The sequence below is a fragment of the Ruditapes philippinarum genome, unplaced genomic scaffold, assembly GCF_026571515.1.
Source record: "Ruditapes philippinarum isolate M1 unplaced genomic scaffold, ASM2657151v2 ctg522_1_1_1_1, whole genome shotgun sequence".
Classification (NCBI taxonomy): Eukaryota; Metazoa; Mollusca; class Bivalvia; order Venerida; family Veneridae; genus Ruditapes; species Ruditapes philippinarum.
Genome location: NW_026865659.1, coordinates 49497 through 72728, shown reverse-complemented (window position 1 = coordinate 72728; position 23232 = coordinate 49497). Strand labels below are relative to the sequence as shown.

The following is a 23232-nucleotide window of genomic DNA, read 5'->3' as shown; positions in this document are numbered from 1 at the left end:
CTATTTTTGCATCTTTTTTATTACTTCACTTTATCAGCACTAAATCACAATTGTTCAAAAAATAGTACATAACAACAGTAGAACTTGTCACAAATTACTTTTCACAATTACAGCTGACATGTCACAAATTTGTTGTGTGTGTTTGTGTTTTTTTCAAAGTAGACTTTCACCATCACATTTCATTTTCACATATAAAACGAGACACTTAAACAATCTTACACCTTGAACAAAACGGAGAATAACCTAATTTTCAACTTAATTTCATGACAATAGATGACAATAGATGGACCTTTTTCCTTTAAAACACTGGCATTAATGTTTAAAAACATGTGAGTAACTTACAGAAATATGTTTACTGCAAAGAATCACCTTAAAACGTAATACTAAAACAGCAGTTGAAAATTATTCTGTTTTCATAAAAACAATACATTCACAATAAATAGAATAATACAATCTCTGATGAAATTCTCTCCAAATGAAGACTATGAAGAATACACAACTTAAGAGACTTGAGTGGACAGGTCTTTAAATTTTTATAGATCAGTCAACCATGAACAACTTTACACCAATTAACCATTAAAAACTTTGCAAACTGCTGTATGTTGGGTCAATCTAAACTTTGTTTTATATTTTGATTTAGAATAGTTCAGCATTAGAAACATAATATATAAGCTTTGGATATATCAAAAATCATAACCTATCATATAAGCTTTTGAAATTACAAAACTTATAACTTATCGTATACGCTATTGAAATTACTAAATTTATTACCTATCATACTAATTTTTGATATTACAAAATTTATAACCTATCATGAAAGCTTTAAAAATTACAAATTTATAACAAAGTATAAGCTTTGAAAATTACAGAATCTATAACCTATTGTGTAAGCTTTTGAAATTACAAAAATTTTAACCATAGTATAAGCTTATGAATTTACAAAATTTGTAACGTACAGTATTAGCTTTAGATATTACAAAATTTATAAAGGTAAACCTATTGTTTGAGCGTTTGAAGTTACAAAATTAATAACCTATCGTGTAAGCTTTTAAAATTACAAATTTATAACATATAGTATAAGCTTTGAAAATTACAGAATCTATGACCTATTGTGTAAGCTTTTGACATTACAAAAATTTTAACCATAGTATAAGCTTATGAACGTACAGTATTAGCTTTAGATATTACAAAATTTATAAAGGTAAACCTATTGTTTGAGCTTTTGAAATTACAAAATTTATAACCTATAATGTAAGCTTTTGAAATTAGAAAATTTATAACATATAGTATAAGCTTTTGAAATTATAGAATCTGTGACCTATCATGTAAGCTTTCGAAATTACAAATTTGTATCCTGTCCTGTAAGCTAATTACAAAATTTATAATCTAGTTAAACTTTTGAAATGAAATTTTTAAAAAAAATCAATTCTTTAAATATCATGCTAAATTAGTGAAAAAAAACTTGTTTGTGCTACAAGTAAATTTTCTTAAATTTCCTGCTTACTATGTTAAAAAGCCAAATTATATTCAACAAAAGTGCTCAACAAGGTCACAACAGCAAGCCAAATACATGAAAACGAGACGAGAAACATATAGGTGTTACCTAGATTTAATTAAGCACGTAGATTGACATATAAGTAATACTGTTAGGGGAAAAAACATTATGTTAACAAATTGTGTGTTTGTTGCAAAATCGTATTATCTTGTATGACATCATTGAAATACAATATCTTTTGTAAGAACCACCACATGTGTTACAATCCATTCAGTACCATCTTAACTGATGTAAAAAAACATCTAGTATTTCAATATCATAGGCTATTGTAAACTGGTTAACAAAGTAAATTCTCTGAGAAAATAACGAGACCTTGCAAATATCTAAACAAGATTTTTGTTAGATTTAAAGAAAAAACATTCTTTTTTTTCAAGAACTTATGTCAGTGTCATTTATGTGTATACATATTGTCCTTAATACATACTATGTTTCTTTCATTTAAGCACACTGTATTTGTAAGTATCTGTTTGTAAGTATCCAGCACCATATTGTGAAGTGAATTATTATAAATATAAAACTGAGCTTCGTTAACTAACACAAGGTATTTGTACACAACTAAGAGTTCCATGGTAGACCTCCTTTGGGAATCATGTCAAGTAAATATTGCCTCTGGAGGTCTGATGCTCTGGCTGCAAAAGGCAGTTGATAAGGGAATGGCGCCCTCGGGTTGAAACCCTGCAATCCGAGAGGCTGACCCATACGTAACGCAGCAGCCTGATGGGCTTGTACTAGGTACTGATGCTGTCGTAATGTATCCATCGACTCTTTGCACGCTTGTGCAGCAGCACTCCGTGCCGACGATTCTCTAGAGTCTCGTTCCGTGCGAGATTCTGTTTTCTCTTTAAGGGCAGCAGGCACAGGTGCTGATTTCATCTCCTGTGACTGCATCCTTTCAATCTCCTGTTCTTGTTGTAGAGCTTTCACGAAAGCACTTTTTAGTCTATTTGTGTGCTCTTGTTTCAAGGCTTTCTTTTGATTTGATGTGACACACTGCTCACATATAACATTCTTAGAACCTGGCTTCTCACGTTTCCATACTGGAGTGAAATCCGTACCACACTGAACACAAGTAAATGGATTACACACCATTTTCTCATCAGGGTTCTTACGCCCTTTCGATATTAGATTTGTATCAATAATAAAGTTCACAGCCTCTTCTAACCCAAGGAGATATATGAAATCAGGACTAGCAAGACTTGGAATGAAATTCATCTCTGGCGGTGGAGGTTTTGGTGGCGGAATTTGGAGCAATGTCTTTTCTAGCTGTTTTCTAAGGGCAAGTTTAGCGGCCGCTTGACGTTGCGCTGGAGTTTCCTCAACAACTCTCTGCTGAACTTGCTGCATTTGCCTTATGGCATCTGCTTGCGCCTGGGTTCCACGGAATCCTGGTAAGTTATTCTGCTGTGGTTTATTAGAAGACAGCTGTTGTTGTTGTTGCTGTTGTAACAACTTCATCTGATTACGAATTAGTTGCTGTTGGTCCACTCTTGGGGCCATTACTAGTGGTGGTGGCCCTTGTGGCTTGTTATTGACCACATTTCCATTCGGCCTCTGTAGCTGAGGTGGCTGACTGTGTGCAGGCTTGGCTTGCTGAGACATTTGCTGGTTACCTCGCACCAGAGGCGGAGGCTGTGAGGAATGCTGATTAGGCTGGGGTGTCTTCCTTGCCACGTTATCTGTTACCTGCTGAGACATTTGACTAAACCTCAACTTCTTCAGTAAGACTAGTTTTGCCTCCTCATTTCTCAATTCTGCCTGGAGACGTTTTATCATCTTCCTTTTCAATTTAAGATCATCTAGATTATACTCTTTCTCTCCATTTAGTCTTGCCTCATTTGCTTCTTCTTCGTCAGATAGCATGATCACATCCTTTACTGGAGTTGTCGATTTTCTACTTAAATCCATTGGAACATCAACATTTTCTTTCTCACTGTCTTCTGAGTGCACTGAGCCACCATTAACTTTTTCTTCCTCTTTTGATTTTACACCCAAATCCATTGGTTCATTCAGATTTTCATCTTCAGTGTCTATACCGTTCATCACAACCTTATTATCTTCTGATATGCCCTGTTTTTCATCTATTTTCTCCTCTTTCACCTCATCTTTAACTTCACATTTATCTTTAACTTCATCTTTAACTTCAACTTTACTATCTATTTTATCGTCATTAGAATCGTCTTCCATAGGCGATTCCTCAAGCTTTTCCTCTTTAACTTCATTAATAATTTCATCCTTTTCTTCAGTTTTTACCTCCGACTTTTCTGTTGTTTTGTCTTCAGTTTGATCTACCTTATTGTCCTCAGTCTTTTCACATTCATTGTCTTCTTTGCTCTTCTGAGATACCTCCTCAGTTTGATCAGTTGCCATATTATCTGTCTCTTTTTTATCTATAGTTTCTGACTTCTCCTTCTCTACACTTTCAGTTTCCTCATCATTGTCAGAGGTCTTTGACCTGAAAAAAACCACAAAAAAAACACATTTTTTTTTTTGTAAATTGCTGAACTTTTCAAATAAAAATACAAGTCAAATTATATCTATCAAACATCACTAAATTCTATATAGAACATTATTAAGTAACCGTGAGTCATATATATATATATATATACATGTATATACATCATCGCATCACATTTGCCCTGATGATCATAAGAGAAACCAGGTGGCAAATAATTGAATAAGTTAACTCGTGGACTGTGTTTTTTGCTTTATTTATATGTAACTTTTTTCAAGTACTTTTTTTCCTTTTTTGTATATAGGCACTATAAAGCCAGGGCCTTTTTACCCTTCTTTGGTGTAGCCGGTATCCGGCTACTTCCCCAACCCAAATAGCTACCTTTTTTCCCCAAAAACATGTCTTAAATTCCCCTCCTGGCGGTGATTTCCCCATTAAATTGTTAGTTAGATCGAAGCGTAAAAATTTGTAAACAAACTTTTTCGTGTAAAAATAGACTGCTGTTTTGTCCAATAAACGGTAATGATTCATTTCGCGACTAGAGGGATGCCTTAATTCAATGCATTTGCTGTTTACTCGTAGCCTCGGTCTGATATGGCAATTTTCTAAAAACAGCATGGGGAAAAACCCGCTGGCCTCGTTCTGGCATACGTGTCATCTATCGCAACTTTTCGGCTCTTTCCTATTGAGCTGTTATAACCGAAGATATTCCGATTAACGCATCATTTTTACGACATGACGACATGATTGCCGATTTACGTTTGTGTAAACAATGCCGCACAATTGGCGAGCGTACAAAAAGAAAATAAGAGCGAATGATGCTCGTAGTACTGTAACTTTGACAAATTATTTTAAAAAGGGAAGATTTGATGACCCAGCTGTGAGTTTAACACCTTCTACAGCACCTATTATAACATCTAAACCCACTGAACCGAAGTCCAGCGCAAATGACCCTGCTGTTGCTACTGCTACTAGTGCTAGTGTATCTCCGGCTGCCGTATCTCCTATATTATCCAGCAGTCAAAGTACTCCCCCTGAACAGGAGCTCAGCATAAATAATATTGATAAAGCTGGAACTGACAGCACTTTATCTTCTGAGCATGACCTGCGTAGATTTTCTGTTGGGAAATACGAGTCAAAATTTTCCTGGCTGTATTACAGTGGAACTCAAAAGGGGTATATTTGCAAATATTGTGAGCTATTTGCCCCTAAACTAAATAAATCCACGCCATACATAACATGTGGTGCAGTTCTTGGGGAACACCCTACAAGACGTCTTGAAATTCATGAGAAGAGTCAATCACATAAAAACAGTTTAAGCAGATACACCTCATCATTATGTAATGTAAATATTGCAAGAACTGTTATGCAGACCCATACCACATCTGAAGATGCACTTATTGCCAAAATAGGAACTATTTTGAAAAAAATTGTTTAAAACCTGTGGATTCATGATAAAAAAAAAAAATGGGCTCTTTCTGAAAACTTCAAAGATGTTGTCCAGTTTATGGGCACAACTTGTGACCCAGACATTGTAGATATTTTCAGCGGGAACACCACATATACATCTAGTACATCAGTCACAGAAATAATTGGTATTCTTAGTGACTACCTTGAAAATAAATTGTTGACAGATCTTTGTGGGAAAAAATTTACTTTACTTGCTGATGAGAGTACAGATCAGGCAAACCGTACACAGCTTTCAGTCTTTGCTTGTTGGGTAGGAAATGGAGAAGTAAAGGAATCATACATGGGTCTCATTAATGTAGAAAGAACGAGTAGTGCAGCCCTGATGGATGGTATCCGTGTATTTTGCTTAGGCAAATGTACGTAGTCAAGAAAAATTGTCTTCATATTTTTCAGATGTACATTTTCTTTAAATATAATGATATATTGAAATGAAACAAATAAACACATTTGAATGACAATAACTTCATTTCATTTAACTATGACAGGCAGCATGCTTGCTGATTGAATGATTGCTAAGTCTATCAGCCTGGGTTCGAACCCAGTCAGCTGGAACATTCAAGCAAGCCTTTGTTTCCTGGCTTAGTGTTGTTAATTCAAGGGTTAAAACTTGTTCCTATAAAATTAAAGCTTTTGACATAATAAAAGTAATTAATTTACTGTACAGATAGGGAAATGAATCAAATTGTATTTTTGTTAATCAAATTGTATTTTTGTAAATAATTTGTTTATGATTCACAGGCATTGAACTGCGCAACATCAGATTTGTTGGCTTGGATGGGTGCAATGCAATGAGCGGTGAAAATAAAGGTAAATGTTTTGGCTGAAGTAATTCTTTAAACTTTGAATAGATTTCAAAATACTGTTAACATTTCTTAAATGCATTTGTAAGTAATTTCTATAGTATAACATGAAAAAATTCAATATTTTGTTAAATGATCTTAAAGCTAATTTTTTTATTTTACTTATCATCCATTTCATATTTTTCAGGTCTACAGAAAAGAAAACGGCATGAAAACCCACTGTCGATATATGTCAATTGTCGTAATCACCGCCTTGCCTTGTGTCTGGTCCATATGGTTAAAAGAAACCAGGAGTTAGAAGAAGTTGACCGTGTTTTGCTAGGCATATATAAGATGTTTCACTATTCGCCAAAAAAAGCAGCCGTGTTCGAGGCAATTCAGGGTGTTTATGGGCAGAAGCCTTTGAAATTTATCAGAGCAGCCACCACTAGGTATGCTTTTTACAGAAAAAATGGTCTTCTTAACTAATGTTGTATGATATTGTTTATATGAGAAATAAACTATAATATGACTTGATGAAAGTCAGAGTTATGTCAAGACTTCATACCTAAAATACAAAAAAATAAAACTTTTGATTAACACTACAACCCAATGTTTTGCATTTGAGTTACATGCAGTATAGACAATTGTATTTCCTTATTTGTATTTAATAGGTGGTTGTCACACCTGAGAGCAAGTGTCAGGTTTGTTGGCAGGTTTGAGGCCATACTGGACACCCTTGATGCCCTTATTGAAGAAACCAAAGAACCAGAGCTCACTGGTATACGCATAAGTATGACTCAGCCAGGCGTTATTTTAACTGTGCTAGTTCTTGTTGACATTCTTAAGCCAGTCAACTTCCTATCATTATATTTACAAGAAGACTGTGGTACTTTTACTGAGTTACCAGCAAGAGTAACAAAGTGTCGCAATGAGCTCCAGGAAGTTGTCAATAAGTATGAGAGCTGTAACTACCAGGAGTTGGAATTTGGGTAATTTTATATGTACATTATTTGTCATATGCCATGGTTTCCAGATCTGATTGATATATCTTAACTTAGAAAGGCCTTTAAATATCATTTACTTACTTCTACCTACACACTTTAGTTTTCATGGATTCTAATTATTTCAGACACTGTTTTAGATGCTGCACTGTATATAATTTATAGATTTTATTTGAATTAAGTATTGTCAATGATCAGTCTCAAATTGAAAAAGAAAGGATATACACTTAAAAAAACCCATATAATTTGTAAGTTAACTACTTGTATTATTGCAATAGATATATTTGTAATATTATCAGGAAATGTCAAGAGCTTCTGGGTGTTGTTAGGGACAGGACTGATCTTGCCAGACGAATGAGAGCTGATGACAGAGACATGAATCCAGATGGTTTGTTTGTCTTATTGTCTTTTTATTTAAGTTAGAAGTATAAAAATCATTCAATGATTGCCCAGTAGTAGTATTGTGGAATTTCACTTTCTTCAAATCAATGCCTCAAACAGTTGACTCAAATTAATCTTTCTGTTGTTGTAACAATCAAGTTCTGAAAAAAGAATTCAAAACACTTGCTCACAAATGAATGATGTTTTAAAATATGCCTTTTTCATTTTAACAGCTTTATCTAGTGAAACTAGTTTCATTTTGTAATATTGTCTTACTGAAACTCTATATACTTTTTTCAGAATTTTTGCGACTGAAGGGAGTGCCAATGGTTTATGACCTTATCAATGAGATTGCAGATGCCTTCTGCAATCACTCGGCTGTATTGTCGGCATTTAGCGTGCTAGACCCTGGCAATCTTCCAGATAGTGTTACTGAAATAGCAGAATATGGCAAGGTAGTTATATATTTTCAGATATCGAAAAACACACATTGTAATTTAAGTTGAAGTGGTTGTGATTGTAATCTGAAGTCTCAGTGCTTTCATTACATTATAATAATTACTGTTGGCAGAATCACACTCAAACATTGGCAGAGTTTTATGGGAAAGAGCAACATGATGAATTCCAGGGTCATAGAACTGTTGCACCACCAGAATTAGACAGTACAGAAATTGTAACTAATGAATTGAACACATTTAAGCCCCAATTATTCATGTACAAGTTAGTAAATATTAAAAGTTTGCAGTTGATTTTACTGTTTTCTTTGATTTTGCAGGATTACAGGTTTAGTTTTTTGGTTCAACTGTTGTTATCTGTAGAATTGGATTTGTATTCATGAAAATTTACACTCTTTCTTGACTATACTCCTTTACATTTTCCAGTGTTCTTGTGTTTTTTTGTTTGTTTGTGTTGTCAGTAATATAAAATTTAATTTGAACTAAAAGAAAAAAATAAATAATTTTATTAATTACTTTTTACCAAATTCACTATTATTTTCTTAGAAAACTGAAATATCTATCAAATTTTAATCTGAATTCATAAGCTGTAAATTAAGGTTTTAATTTAAATTTCACCTGCTGATAATAATGACCTAACATACATTTACAAAGCAATACCATTCAAACTAAAATATGAAACATTAATTTACAGTTTCACATATATTTTGTCTTTTTCACAGGCAAAGAGGAGATGACTCTGTAACAAAAGTGTATAGGGCCATGGAAAGAGACCCAGTTATCCGAGCTTGTTTCCCCAGAGTTTACAAGCTATTTAAGTTGGCACTGTTGATTCCCCAATCAACAGCTGTTGTGGAACGGGGTTTTAGTGTCATGAATGACATTTGCACATTCCTGAGAACATCTATGGGGCAGATAACACTGGATGCCATGATGCGCATTTCTTTGATGCAGGACACTCTTCAGGCTTTTGGGGATGAGGATTATGAAAATTTGGTTTCAATTTTCAAGGACAAAAAAAAGAGGGAGATGAAGTTATAAATTAACATTAAACTGTTATAAAACATAACTGTATAGATGTGCAGTGACAATAAATTCATCTTCAGAAATGCCTTTTTATTTGTTGATGTTTGAAATTAAGTTCTTAGACTTATGTAAACCTGAAATGTGTTTTAACATATAAAAATATACAAATAGATATTTTCCCCAAAAGTGCGAAAATCGCGCATATTTTCCCCACAAAAAGGGCTAGGGCCCCTTCCCCAAAAATAGTATAAAGGCCCTGAAAGCTGTTAGATATAAGTGTAAATTATGCAAAATACTTCAAATGAATGTTGTCTATGTGTGCCTAAAAGGCTAAATACAAAACATGTTGCAGACGGTGCAACAAGTTTGTATTTATAAAGATCCAGTTGAGGTTCATTTTATAATTCATTTTAAGTATCTCTAAGAAAAGAGCTGTATTCTCCATAACGAAAATAGTAGGTTGGTCATTATAGCCTCCTATGGCTGGAAGAAGAACAAGAGCCACAGTTGAGCGGAAGCAATGCTCAATTTATTTTACTCTTTCTTAAAGAACAAATAAACTGTTTTTAAACAAATCTTTACAAACAAAATAAAAAAAATAAACAAGAAGGCCATGATGGCCCTGAGGTCGCTCACCTGAATATAGGCTCCCCCCCCCCCGTAGGGCCAATTTTAGCCCAAGGGCTTTTATTTGAACAAACTTGGTAGACACCCATAAGAAGGTGTCTCATGCTAAACATCTAAGCTCTAGCTCATTGGTTTTTTTAAAAGAAGATTTTTTTAACTTTGTAGACACTTACTAAAAGATGTTTCATGCTTAATATCTAAACTCTAGCTATTTGGGTTTTTTCAAAGAAGATTTTTAAGTTTTTGCAATACACATATAAGGAAAATCAATGATCCCAGGGGCGGGGCCAATTTTGACCCCAGGGTTTTATTTGAACAAACTTTGTAGACACTCACTAGAAGATGTTTCATGCTTAATATCTAAACTCTAGCTATTTGGGTTTTTAAGATTTCACTATATGCATATAGGAAAAATCAAAGACCCCCTGGGGCGGGGCCAATTTTGACCCAAGGGCTTTTATTTGAACAAACTTGGTAGACACTCATTAGAAGATGTTTCATGCTAAATATCTTAGCTCTAGCTCTTTGGGTTCTTTAAAAGAAGATTTTTTAAGTTTTTACTATATGCATATACGGAAAATCAATGACCCCCTGGGGCGGGACCAATTTTGACCCAAGGGCTAGTATTTGAACAAACTTGGTAGACAGGCATTAGAACATTATTCATGCTAAATATCTCAGCTCTAGCTCTTTGGGTTCTTTAAAAGAAGATTTTTTAAGTTTTTACTATATGCATATAGGGAAAATCAATGACCCCCTGGGGGCGGGGCCAATTTTGACCCCAGGGCTTTTATTTGAACAAACTTGGTAGACATACATTAGAACATGTTTCATGCTAAATATCTTAGCTCTAGCTCTTTGGGTTTTTTAAAAGAAGATTTTTAAGTTTTTACTATATGCATATATGGAAAATCAATGACCCCCTGGGACGGGGCCAATTTTGACCCAAGGGCTTTTATTTGAACAAACTTGGTAGACAGCCAGTAGAACATTATTCATGCTAAATATCTTAGCTCTTGCTCTTTGGGTTCTTTAATAGAAGATTTTTAAGTTTTTACTATATGTATATAGGGAAAATCAATGACCCCTGGGGCGGGGCCAATTTTGACCCCAGGGCTTTTATTTGAACAAACTTGGTAGACACCCATTAGAAGATGTTTCATGCTAAATATCAAAGCTCTAGCTCTTTGGGTTATTTAAAAGAAGATTTTTTAAGTTTTTACGAAATGCATATAGGGAAAATCAATGACCCCCTGGGGCGGGGCCAATTTTGACCCCAGGGCTTTTATTTGAACAAACTTGGTAGACACTCACTAGAAGATGTTTCATGACAAATATCTAAGCTCTAGCTCATTTGGATTTTTAAAGTTTTTTCTTTTGGTTGCCATGGCAACCAGAGTTCTGCATGGAATGGAATTCTTTGTACAACTTTGTTAAGGCTTCACACAAGGAACATCCCTGTGAAGTTTCATTATGATCTGCCTTATGGTTTCAGAGGAGATGTCGTTTTAAAAGTGTGAACGGACAACGTACGACGGACAAACAGTGATCCTTATAGCTCACCCTGAGCATATGCTCAGGTGAGCTAAAAACAGTACAAATATAGTATATGTACAAACAAGTTTGATTTTTTAGGCAGCTGTTGGGATTTTTTTTAACTGGTGAAAAAAAAATACTATTTTCCATTTAGAATGGGCTATTGCATCCACCCCTGGGGATTAACTGAAAATGCCAGAACGACACCGTGTCATAATCATTGATGGTGAACATTTGTAATAAACTGGCCATTTGACAAGTGAATGTTCTATTGAAAATCAATGACTACTTCTCCAAGATGAACCTAGGAAAAGATTGTTGACCTTAGGTATTAAGGATAGGCAAAGCTTTTATAGATAATGTGGCACGATAGTACTAAATGAAATATGATCTTCATATCATTATGCTCTTTTTATTTGTTGTTTAAATGTCATTCAATTTTTTTCCAATTTGACAAAATATTTCTCTGTATTTTCACAAATTAAAACATTAAAGGTTAAGGCCTTTCCTAAAATTCAGAGTAAAAAGCCCTGACCACTAATATGTTACTCAAAAACTATGACAGACATCAAAATATAACAATGAGTCTTAAAATTATTTTTCTTTGATCATAGCCGATGACCTATGTAATATAGACTCGCTATTGGTCAGCTAGTATTAGCCCACTAGCTGATAAGCCCCGCCTTAATTAACCTGGCATCACCTCTGTAGTATCATTAGTAAATAGATTTAGAAACCAAACGGCCGAGTTGTTTAATCTCTCTACCCATGCTGTCCAGTAACTTTAATATAGCAGCCAATACAACCTCAGGGTTCTCACTAGGACTTTAAAACATGGAGTCCATGGACTCCCAACCCTGAAAAAGTTGGAGTCCATAAGCGTGTCGCAATTAATATGTTTACAGATTAGTCATTCAATGCTCACAATAGCATTGCTGATTTTGAATCTTCAAGAGACTTCCAAAGTTTATAGTTATTCAAAAGAAACTCTGAACTACATAGTATAATTTTTGTTTTGTTGTTAATATTATAAAGTTAATATGTTAAATTATTTCATTAAAATGCATCAACACATGGAAATCGTTTTTTTTGTTTGTTTTTTTTTCCACTTATATCCAAATCAAATTTTATTCTGGTTAAGTAAGTCCACTCTAAATATTTGTAAAACTAGAAATGTGTCCATAGGACACGGGTGCCCCCACCGCGACACTGTTCTGTCAATCTTTTTACTAAGTCAAGGGAAATAACTCTACAAATACTGGATAAATCCACAAGCCAAACCCCAGGTGCAAATCTAAAATATGCTGAGCAACCTGCCCATAAGGTTTATTGACTATGTCAAATCCTTTTTGAGAAACTTGCGACACAAGTTGAAAATTGCAAAAATTTTCTACGTGAAGGGCAATAACTCTAAAAATACTAAATAAATCCAGACGAAAATACCTGGTGCACAACTGCACATGCTGATCAATATTCCTGTAAAGTTACATGACTGTAGGTCAAATACTTTTTGAGTTATGTGCGACACATGTTGAAAATTGCCAAATTTTACTAAGTCAAGGGCAATAACTCTGAAAATACTAAAAATATGCACACGAAAATACCCAGGTGCACAACTACACATGCTGATCAACATTCCTGTAAAGTTTCATGACTGTAGGTCAAATACTTTTTGAGTTACATGCGACACAAGTTGAAAATTGCAAAATTTTACTAAGTCAAGGGCAATAACTCTGAAAATACTAAAAATATCCAGACGAAAATACCCAGGTGCACAACTACACATGCTGATCAACATTCCTGTAAAGTTTGATGACTGTAGGTCAAATACTTTTGGAGTTACATGCGACACAAGTTGAAAATTGCAAAATTTTACTAAGTCAAGGGCAATAACTCTGAAAATACTAAAAATATCCAGACGAAAATACCCAGGTGCACAACTACACATGCTGATCAACATTCCTGTAAAGTTTGATGACTGTAGGTCAATTACTTTTGGAGTTACATGCGACACAAGTTGAAAATTGCAAAATTTTACTAAGTCAAGGGCAATAACTCTGAAAATACTAAAAATATCCCGACCAAAATACCCAGGTGCACAACTACACATGCTGATCAACATTCCTGTAAAGTTTCATGACTCTATGTCAAATACTTTTTGAGTTACGTGCGACACAAAAGTGAACGGACGGACGGACGAAGGACGGACGGAAGGACGGACGGACGGACAGACGGACGGACGGAAGGACGGACGGACAAGGGTAAATCTAAATGCCCGCCACTAACGTGGGGGCACAAAAACGTAAATATACATAGGCAGCGTTTAGCGGAATGAATAGGAAAATCGTGTACAGCTTCACACAGTGTGTAAGAGATTCATCCGATCGACAATTATTTTAGCAAATATCTTCAAAAGGGGGCAAAAGAAGATCGATATTTATAGATTTAATGTTGATTAAATAATAAAGGAACAATTCATTCGCATGTTTGGCTAGGAAACCGAGAATTTTTGCGAAATTTTAGGGTTTCTGGCGAACGTGAAATCACCGATGTTCGAGATCAATTTTCGGATAGAATCTAAATATCAAAGAAAAGCGTATGTGTATTTTGGTTTGTTGTCCTGGCATTTCGGCATAATATCTTAATACTCATATAGAAAGTTTTTGCAAAAATGAAACTAAAGCAAAATTGTGCCTAGAAAATGCCGAAAATATTCGACAATCATTCAAAATTACACTCATTTGTAATTTGAGAAAACAGTCTTTAAACTTGCAGCGTAAATAGTCGATAATTTTATCCTTTTGTCGGTAAAATTTGCTAATTTCCAACACGTGTTTCCAATCAATTGTTGATCAAAGATATAAAATTATCACCTCGTGTTTTATCTGGTAATTACATGTACTGTACAAGCGTGTATACATTAGTTTGATCACTATTGCGCGATAATGATCGGAAGTGACTCATATTTGATGTACATGTAAAAATCACGAACTAAAACATTTTGATTATTGAAGTTGATAATTATAGAGCTCATCAAATCAGATTTGTCCTATGCATTGACTCTTTAACTTAGTTTTGACCTCAGAATCTGATGACCTTGACCTTTAAAGTGGCAAAATTAATGATATTTTACTTCTTAGTTCATTTTTACAAGTTTTACTTTTAATTCAACCAGGTGATCTCTTTTAAGAACCTACAAAACCCATGTTTGAACAAACTAAAGATATCCTTCAACAAGAGGGCCATGATGGCCCTGAGGTCGCTCACCTGTATAAAGGCCCCCGGAGCGAGGCCAGTTTAAACCCAAGGGCTTTTATTTGAACAAACTTGGAAGACACCCATTACAAGATGTTTCATGATGTTAAGTTTTTACTAAACATATATAATGAAAAACAATGACCTCCCCCACCCCCCCTGGTAGGGCTAATATTAACCCAAGGGCTTTTATTTGAACAAATTTGGTAGACACCTATTAGAACAGGTTTCATGCTTAACATCTAAGCTCTAACTCATTGGGTTTTTTAAAAGAAGATTTTTTAAGTTTTTACTATACACATATAGTTAAAAACAATGACATCCCTGGGGCGGGGCAAGTTTTGACCCCAGGGCTTTTATTTGAACAAACTTTGTAGACACTCAGTACAAGATGTTTCATGCTTAATATCTAAACAGTAGCTCTTTAGGTTTTTTCAAAGAAGATTTTTAAGTTTTTGCTATACACATATAAGGAAAATCAATGACCCCTGGGGCAGGGTCAATTTTGATCCTAGGGCTTTGATTTGAACAAACTTTGTAGACACTCACTAGAAGATGTTTCATGCTTAATATCTAAACTCTAGCTATTTTGGTTTTTTCAAAGAAGATTTTTTTAAGTTTTTGCTATACACATATAAGGAAAATCAATGACCCCCGGAGTGGGGCCAATATTGACCCCAGGGCTTTTATTTGAACAAACTTGGTAGACACCCATTAGAACATGTTTCATGCTAAATATCTTAGCTCTAGCTCTTTGAGTTCTTTAAAAGAAGATTTTTTAAAGTTTTTACTATATATATGCATATAGGGAAAATCAATGACCCCCTGGGGCGGGGCCAATTTTGAACCCAGGGCTTTTATTTGAACACACTTGGTACACACTTGGTAGACAATCATGAGAAGATGTTTCATGCTAAATATCTTAGCTCTAGCTCTTTGGGTTCTTTAAAAGAAGATTTTTTAAGTTTTTACTATATGCATATAGGGAAAATCAGTGACCCCCTGGGGCGGGGCCAATTTTGACCCCAGGGCATTTATTTGAACAAACTTGGTAGACACTCACTAGAAGATGTTATATGCCATATATCTAAGCTTTAGCTCTTTGGGTTTTTTAAAAGAAGATATTTAAAGTTTTTTCTTTTGGTTGCCATGGCAACCAGAGTTCTGCATGGAATTAAATTCTTTGAACAATTTTTAAAGGTGACCACCAAAGGAACATTCCTGTGAAGTTTGGATGAAATTGGCTCAGCGGTTTATGAGGAGATGTCATTTAAAGTAAAAGTTTACGGACGGACGCCGGACGAAAAGCGATCACAAAAGCTCACCCTGTCACTTTGTGACAGGTGAGCTAAAAATAAATTCTTACTTAGTGACTCTGATTGAATCAAATCTGTCTTTAATATTTAAATCTTATTGTAGAATGCATAAAACTGATTACAATCCCCGTATCTCTTTCCCAAACAAAAAAAATACAAATTCAACACATGCCAGAGATCCAGGACTCTATGGGAAGTTGCATTCATTGTATGCAAAAAAAAATCACCTTTTCACAGGTGGACTTTCTGCTTTATCTTCTTCATCTTCTTCATCATCAAGCTGCCTTTTTCCATTTGTTTGTGCCTCTTCCTTCACCTCTTCAGTATTGTCATCATTGTTTTCTGTCTCTTCCCTGCAATAGCATGTACTTTTATAAAATATTCATGTTTCACATAAGACATAAAGCTCATGCTGTACATAACCTGCAAAAAAATTTACAATTTCTTTTTTGTTTACTGAAAAAAAAATGAAGTAATTTAACAGTCTGAAAACTAGTCAGATTAACTGTTAAATTATGGATAATTTAATTATGACAATTCAATAATTTGACATTGAAAGTAAAGATCATTTCAAGGTCAAGGTCATTCATGAATTATTTAACATGTTGGTTTTGTCATGATGTTGTTTTGTCAAGAAACTGTATGAATCAAATTTATCAAATAACAAAGTTTAATATGGCCAGTTTTAAAATATGACGCATAATATTGCATAATCTCAATTTGGCACTCTATCCATATACCAAGTTAAGTTTCAATAAACAGACTGACAGGCGACAGCAGGGTTTTTTTTGCTCATTTTGATGACCGATATAAAATCTAGAATGAAATGACAATGCAATAAACATTAAAACTTAATACAACAAATCTGAAATGTGTTAATAGCCTACAGACAGCCCGAGATTTAAACAAGTAGGTAATTAACTCACTTTTGTTTGGTTTAAGGAAGGCATTCAACTAGTTAACGATTTTTTTAAACACTATGCTGTATTGACAATATTAAATTGTATATCTAAGCTCACAAATCTTAGTCTTTGCTTAATAAGAAAATAATAGCAACCATACTCGATTAACTGACAATGTAGCACTTAATATAACAATAACATAAGAATCCTTACACTTCTTCAGAGGCTGTCACTTTTTCAGGGGCAGCACTTCCCTGTTCATTTTCAGCAGAGTTCCCTTCCATAACCTGAAAAAGTAAATATAAATTGGTTAAAGTACTTTCTTGTTTAAAAATGTGTTTCCTTAAAACTTCATAAGTACCATTACTTGCCAACAAATGCAGTACTGTTGGTACCAGAACGAGATCAGCACTGCAGTACTCTTAAATATAATCAGTTTAATCACCACATTTTGCACAAAGACACACCATTGACAAATATATTTAACATTATATAATATGGAGGATGAAAAAATATTATAAGCACACAATATCATTCAATGAGGCAATCAAATTGGTTAACGAGTCAAACAAATTAGTCATATGAAATGAGCTTCAAGCATTGCTTAAGTTTATATCGAGCAAGCTAATGTCTATATGGCATAACTCTGTCCTGAAGTTGAACCCACAGCAAAATATGAACTACAAAAAATGTTTGATATATTGCCTTTATCAGGTCTAGGATTTAGTAATATTCATGGGCAATTTTTAAATTTATGGACAGTCTAGAAATTAAAAGATTTTTTAAGCCATAAATATAGGAATTTTCATTTCAGGGTTTCATTTTTATCTGAGACAACAGAATGTGCCAATGAAAACAACCGATTAGATCAAAGGTGATATTTTAATATACAGGCAGAAAATAACTGGTTTTAACAGCATACTAGCCGTCGATATGGATCGCCAATCTATTAGTTTAAACTCATTTCCTTTTTAGCTCAATTGCAAAACAAGTTCTTGCAACTTATATTAATCACTTTTCAGTCCGCTTTCTGGAACTAACCATTACTGGTGTTATACGAGGTAACATGGTTGTGACCAAAGTAGACCTCAAACCAATGATCCCTGGGTTGGTAGGCAGACACATTAACCACTACGTCCACTAGGCCACCTTCCCTTAGGCCATGACCGATCTTTTAATAATGAAACCCTGGATTTGCACTTTTAAATTTAATACTAAATCTGCAGCTTTAGCAACTTGTTTAATAATAATTTATTGATTGTTTATATCAACAACAGTAACACGTTTCATCCTTTTATGACTTAATTAATTTCATTTCATATGTAAAATAGTATGAACACAAACTTTGAATGCATGTTAATTGTAAAAATGTTGAAGAAACAGTACCAGGCAGTTAAGTCCAACTAATTGTACTGCATGTTATTCAATAAATTTTGTAATGAGATTGCAACAGGTGTTGCATTCCTTGTGGTTATCTATTGTAAAGAGGGGTATATTTCCCGTTATTTCTTAATTAAATGCGTATATATATTTTTCAATTACTGATAGAATGTCAAACTCCTGTGATTCCACGATATAACTGAGAAGGCAATTGTTTAGTTTTTGTTGGGTTTTTTTCAGGTTTACAGAAGACTAGATGATTCTATAACAAAAGAAACACGTTACTGAAAATCCAAAAAGCAAGATTACATTTGTCGAAATTTAAAATTTGGCTTGTTTGATATAAAAATAAATGCGGCAAAAATCTAGATTTTTTATGTGTACGATCAGTGATTTTCCTACTTAAATGACAGACTCCGAAAAAACGCCTCTTCCAATTTGAAATTTTTTTTAAAATCATGCAGTTTTCCAAAAACTCTGAACTTAAACCAGGTTTTTTACTTCCCAAATCAGAAATTTACGCGATAATTCTTCCCAAAATCAAGAGGCTAAGGCCTCTTTCCAATTAAGTGAGAAAAATCACTGACGATTTGGTGCGAATCCCTTGGGTACGAGACGAAAATGGACGAAACCTCCGCCGGTAAAACGATAATTCAGGAAGTAAATTCAATAAAACAACATTTACGACATCAATTACAATTAAATTTGAATTGAAATACATCTTTACAAAACCATTTTGTCACAAAAGCATGTTAAAACATGCATTCACTCACTGCATTTTTCATAACATTGATGGGAAACAAAAACAAAGAAAAAATCCATAAAACGAAAAAGGCCTAAATACGAAAAAATCATCAAAAATGTTATTCAACTTTCAATGCTAAAAATAAATATTAATTTCTCACTTATAAATCGTGAAATTCAACAAAAACTTTCATCGAATTCTGTTGTTTATCTTTTTTGAAAAGACGTCACCTCTTCATCTGTCTATCAAAATGGCTGCTAAATTTCTTATAATTGGGGTTTACCAATAGTGGGAAACGGAGCAAATTAGGCCGATTATCTAAAATATCTTCAAGTGACCTACTGATTGGTTTGGAATGTCACGTGATTTAACAATGAAATTTAAGGCTGTGGGCCTATTACATATGGGCCTGTATAGATAATTGGTAATAAATAGCAAAAAGCTTCCAATATGTTGGTTCGTCCGTACACCCGTCTGTCCGCTCATAGATGTCATGCTTAGAAATGAAGGGGTTTTTTTTAATTGTAAAATTTCTGAAAGGTTATGATATATAATGCAAATTACGTAATTAAATATAAAATAATCAAATGATGACATGTTAGTGTTCTAAAAATAGCGTAAATATATATCGCATACATTGCATGTCTGCACGTGTCCATTTTCGCTCAATGTAATTAACATTTGAACGTACTGCATAAATTTATGAATTACAATGTAGATGTATCGATTAATTCACGGAAATAAACATATACACAACATATCACATAGAATCTACATGTATGCATGCATATGTAACAAACAAAAATGAAACAAAATATAATTATATCGCACTACGGTTGTTAATAGATGCTTTCTTGCATTACGGGGCATTTATTTTAAATCGGATCGACTTTCTGCAAGAATAACACACTAAATTATATAATTCATAAATTTTAATAGTTATATTGATAATATTGAAACAACAAAGGAATGAAAGATCTTTGCAAACAGCGCAACAGTGCATTTCTAAAAATTTACAAGTGCAATTTATAATTACATGTTAAAGCATCAAACCTGTAAAAAAAAATTCACATACAATGATACAATCCTAAGATCGAATAATCATTTAATAATCTTTTTTTTTTTTTTGTCATTTCACGTATTTTCTTGGGGTTTTGTTTTTCAATTTTTGGTCATTTCACGGACTTTGATTACAGTCCGTGATCATATACTATAAATTCATTAAATATAGTAGGCCCATAATTAAGTTGCTAGTGAAATATCTCTCAATTTAATTATATGCAAGCAGTAGGCCTGCCTCGATATGCATACATTTGGTTAAAATCGATTATTGTACATACTGCGTCATCTCCGCAGGCACGTAGATCTTTCTAGAGCTCACAAACTCACGAAGTTGGCTTATTTAGGTCTATCATAGTAAAAACTTAATTAAACTGTTCACTGTTCATGCATGAATTATATAGGCATGCATTCTCCATCATCTAAGACAACTTATTTGAATTCCCGCTACTTAGCCGAGTTAACAATTTAATTTATATTTAAAGGTTGAAAAAACTTATTTTTCATTAAGAAAAAAGCGACAATTAATAAAAATGTGCACCAGGGCCTTCTTAAGAACTGTTTGCTGTCGCAAAAATGACTTATGAATCCATGGGGGGTGGGGGCAGGGGTAGCCTACGCATATACGACGTCGAAGAAAATGACACAAAGTGTGTAAGGATGAAGCCTCATGACGTACATACATATTATTATATGTGTTGTATTCAATTAAGCTGGTTTTTAATTAGGGCCTAACGCATCTTAAGTATGTAAAACATTATAAAAGTCTCCTCTGAAAAAGGCTTAAAAATAAAATTTAAATATCTCAATAAAAAAAAAAAACAATTTCATATATCAATATTTGTTTAAAAAAATAAAAATTAAAAAAAAAAAAAAAAACAATGGAATTTAACACAAACGAAAAGAATAGTAAAAGATAAATAACTTCATTTTTTAATACAACATACCTATTTTGAAAACTGTATTGTGAACTTAACTAAAATTGTATAGGTTCTGACACGGATTTTAAGTGAATATTTTCCGTATGTAGTTCCATTTACCTTTTGAATTATCTCAGGATTCAGTTTTTGCGGAATTCTAGCCTATTAAGTTATCAAGCACATTTTTCAACATAGAAACAAGAAGAAAAAAAACTATATTTGACATATACCCCATATTGTTATCTATACATGTTTGAAGCATCATGAAAAAGAACTTTTACGGACTGACGGACAAACGGAAGACAAACCTTTATTACCCCCCCCCCCCCCCCGCCGCGACCCATGTCAATTTGGGTACGGTTGGCAGATGTATTTTTATAAATCTAAAAAAAAATATTGAACACATTATTTACATTAGAATTATATGGATTTAAAACAAACAAAACAAAAGAAAAACAAGAAAGGAATTGTAAATGCTTAGTATCTTTGAAGTTTAGAACAAAAGTTTCAAATTGCTATCCAATATTCCAGCAAAAACATGGTACAAATATAAAGTTGTAATTCGTATTGACAAACTCTTCAATAGTAAGCATAAAAACAACATTATTTTACGGCTACACTTTATTGGGTAGCAATGATTTTGTTGGTAGATAGTAAGACAGCAATCATTTAAGACCTCACTCTCATTCTTAGGATATATCTTGAATAAAACAAGGAACATTTTTACTTTATCAACAATTCAATAAAAATGCCTTTCATGTGATGTCAATCAATGAATAACTATCATTTTTCAAGTTCCATTGAGTGTTTTAATACTTATTTATTTGTTTTGCCCCAAGTATTTATCTCGTCTGCTTTGAAACCGCACGTGCGCTTATAGCTTCACTAAAATATATATTGGCTGAAATTATGATGGAATGGCGGGACGAGAATGTGATGCGTAAACACAATGTTCGAGCAAATAAAATTCGTTTCTTTTTCATTCGCCATGTTGAAGCCATGGAACGAAAGGACAAAACACGAAAGTTTTTTAAACCGACATGAATAGCGTTTGAAAATACCCAATGTCCTGCCACAAGACACGATCTTTCGATAATCCGTCATTTTCTTTTCAGGTTATTTTTCTATTTAATTAATTTTTTTTTTTGTGGGGAGGGGGGAGGCGAAAAAGTCGTTTTGAAGGGCAACACTATGGTACCATAAACCGATAGGATTTCACAAAATCTTGCCTTCGTAATGGCGAAGACACAGCGGAGATCAAAAGAATTGAAAACAAGTCAGTTGCGAGACGATATAAGGCGTTGGTATTCGTTCCGTACCCTCTCGAATATGAGCCATAGTGTTATGTTTCGGTTTTCAACTTTTTTCTTTCTTTTTTTTTCAGAAAAAAATACTGAAGAAACGGATAAGCATTTTGCACCCCTTGTTTCGTAAGGACCATCTTTGCTTTTGCAGTTTTGAATAATGCTTTAATAAGACGATGTGAAACGAGAAAACATGACACGAAAATGCACCTCTTTGTCGTAATAAGTGATATACTTGTAGTAATTCTTACTGTATAAGATGTTTTAATGTATGCAATAAAAAGTATGAACAAAATATATTTTATTATCATCGCTTCTGATATGCTCCAAAATATTTGTCTATATAGTTATCTGACATTTTTATTTTATAAACTTCGGATCACTAATAGGACTTACACTTTTAAAATGATCGTTTTATTTGTTGTCACCACATTCAACATAAAATGAATCACTATTTTAAATGTAGGGGTACAGAGGTTCTTGATTCTCTCACGTGCTAAAATATAAACCACAAATGATAAAGCAAGAGAACTCGACTAAAATCCCGCCCATAAGACAATTAGTTATCTTAGTTTGAAAATCTGAGGATTGAACTTGTGACATTGTATAGCAAGACAGTGTTATAGTTAGACAAAGCGCCGGCCTTACTATCAAGCCATACGGGCTATAAAATAGCTGGCCCATACACGGTCGATACTTACTAATCTTTTTTTTTTATAAAACGAGAATTTAAAACAAATGATCGTCGGCGATTATTACTGAAGCAATGGCCAAAACGTTGCGCAAACGATATTTACAGAGTAACACATAATACGACGCGTTCTCTGGAATCCATTTTGTTTTTTTGGTTGCAAGAAATATACCATTATACTGCATTTTGAATGCATTTTTGAAAGGTTTGTTTTTTCAACTCAGTTCTTGTACTTTGAAAGCTAATTTTTACATCCATACATTATAAATCTAATATGATATACATTATTAGTAGAAAAAATCTCTATAACTAATTGTTTGTATTCTTAAGTTGAAGCAATAAAATGAACATGAAAATTGTATTTTATATAAAACA

General features: G+C 33.6%; 2 protein-coding genes across 2 annotated transcripts; one reads left to right on the top strand and one right to left on the bottom strand.

The window, feature by feature from the left end:
- LOC132729934 (transcriptional repressor p66 alpha-like) lies at window positions 1-19184 on the bottom strand. The gene is made up of 4 exons (XM_060715771.1): window positions 19044-19184; window positions 16972-17045; window positions 16084-16209; window positions 1-4007 (listed from the first exon to the last, which is right to left on the bottom strand). Exons 2-4 carry the CDS (start codon window positions 17040-17042, stop codon window positions 2111-2113), a joined length of 2094 nt encoding a protein of 697 aa, XP_060571754.1. The 5' UTR covers window positions 17043-17045; window positions 19044-19184; the 3' UTR covers window positions 1-2110.
- Window positions 5449-9347, top strand: LOC132729932 (uncharacterized). The gene is made up of 7 exons (XM_060715768.1): window positions 5449-5833; window positions 6216-6284; window positions 6465-6708; window positions 6931-7248; window positions 7560-7648; window positions 7942-8096; window positions 8819-9347. Exons 1-7 carry the CDS (start codon window positions 5515-5517, stop codon window positions 8831-8833), a joined length of 1209 nt encoding a protein of 402 aa, XP_060571751.1. The 5' UTR covers window positions 5449-5514; the 3' UTR covers window positions 8834-9347.
- Window positions 19185-23232: the final 4048 nt, after the last annotated feature.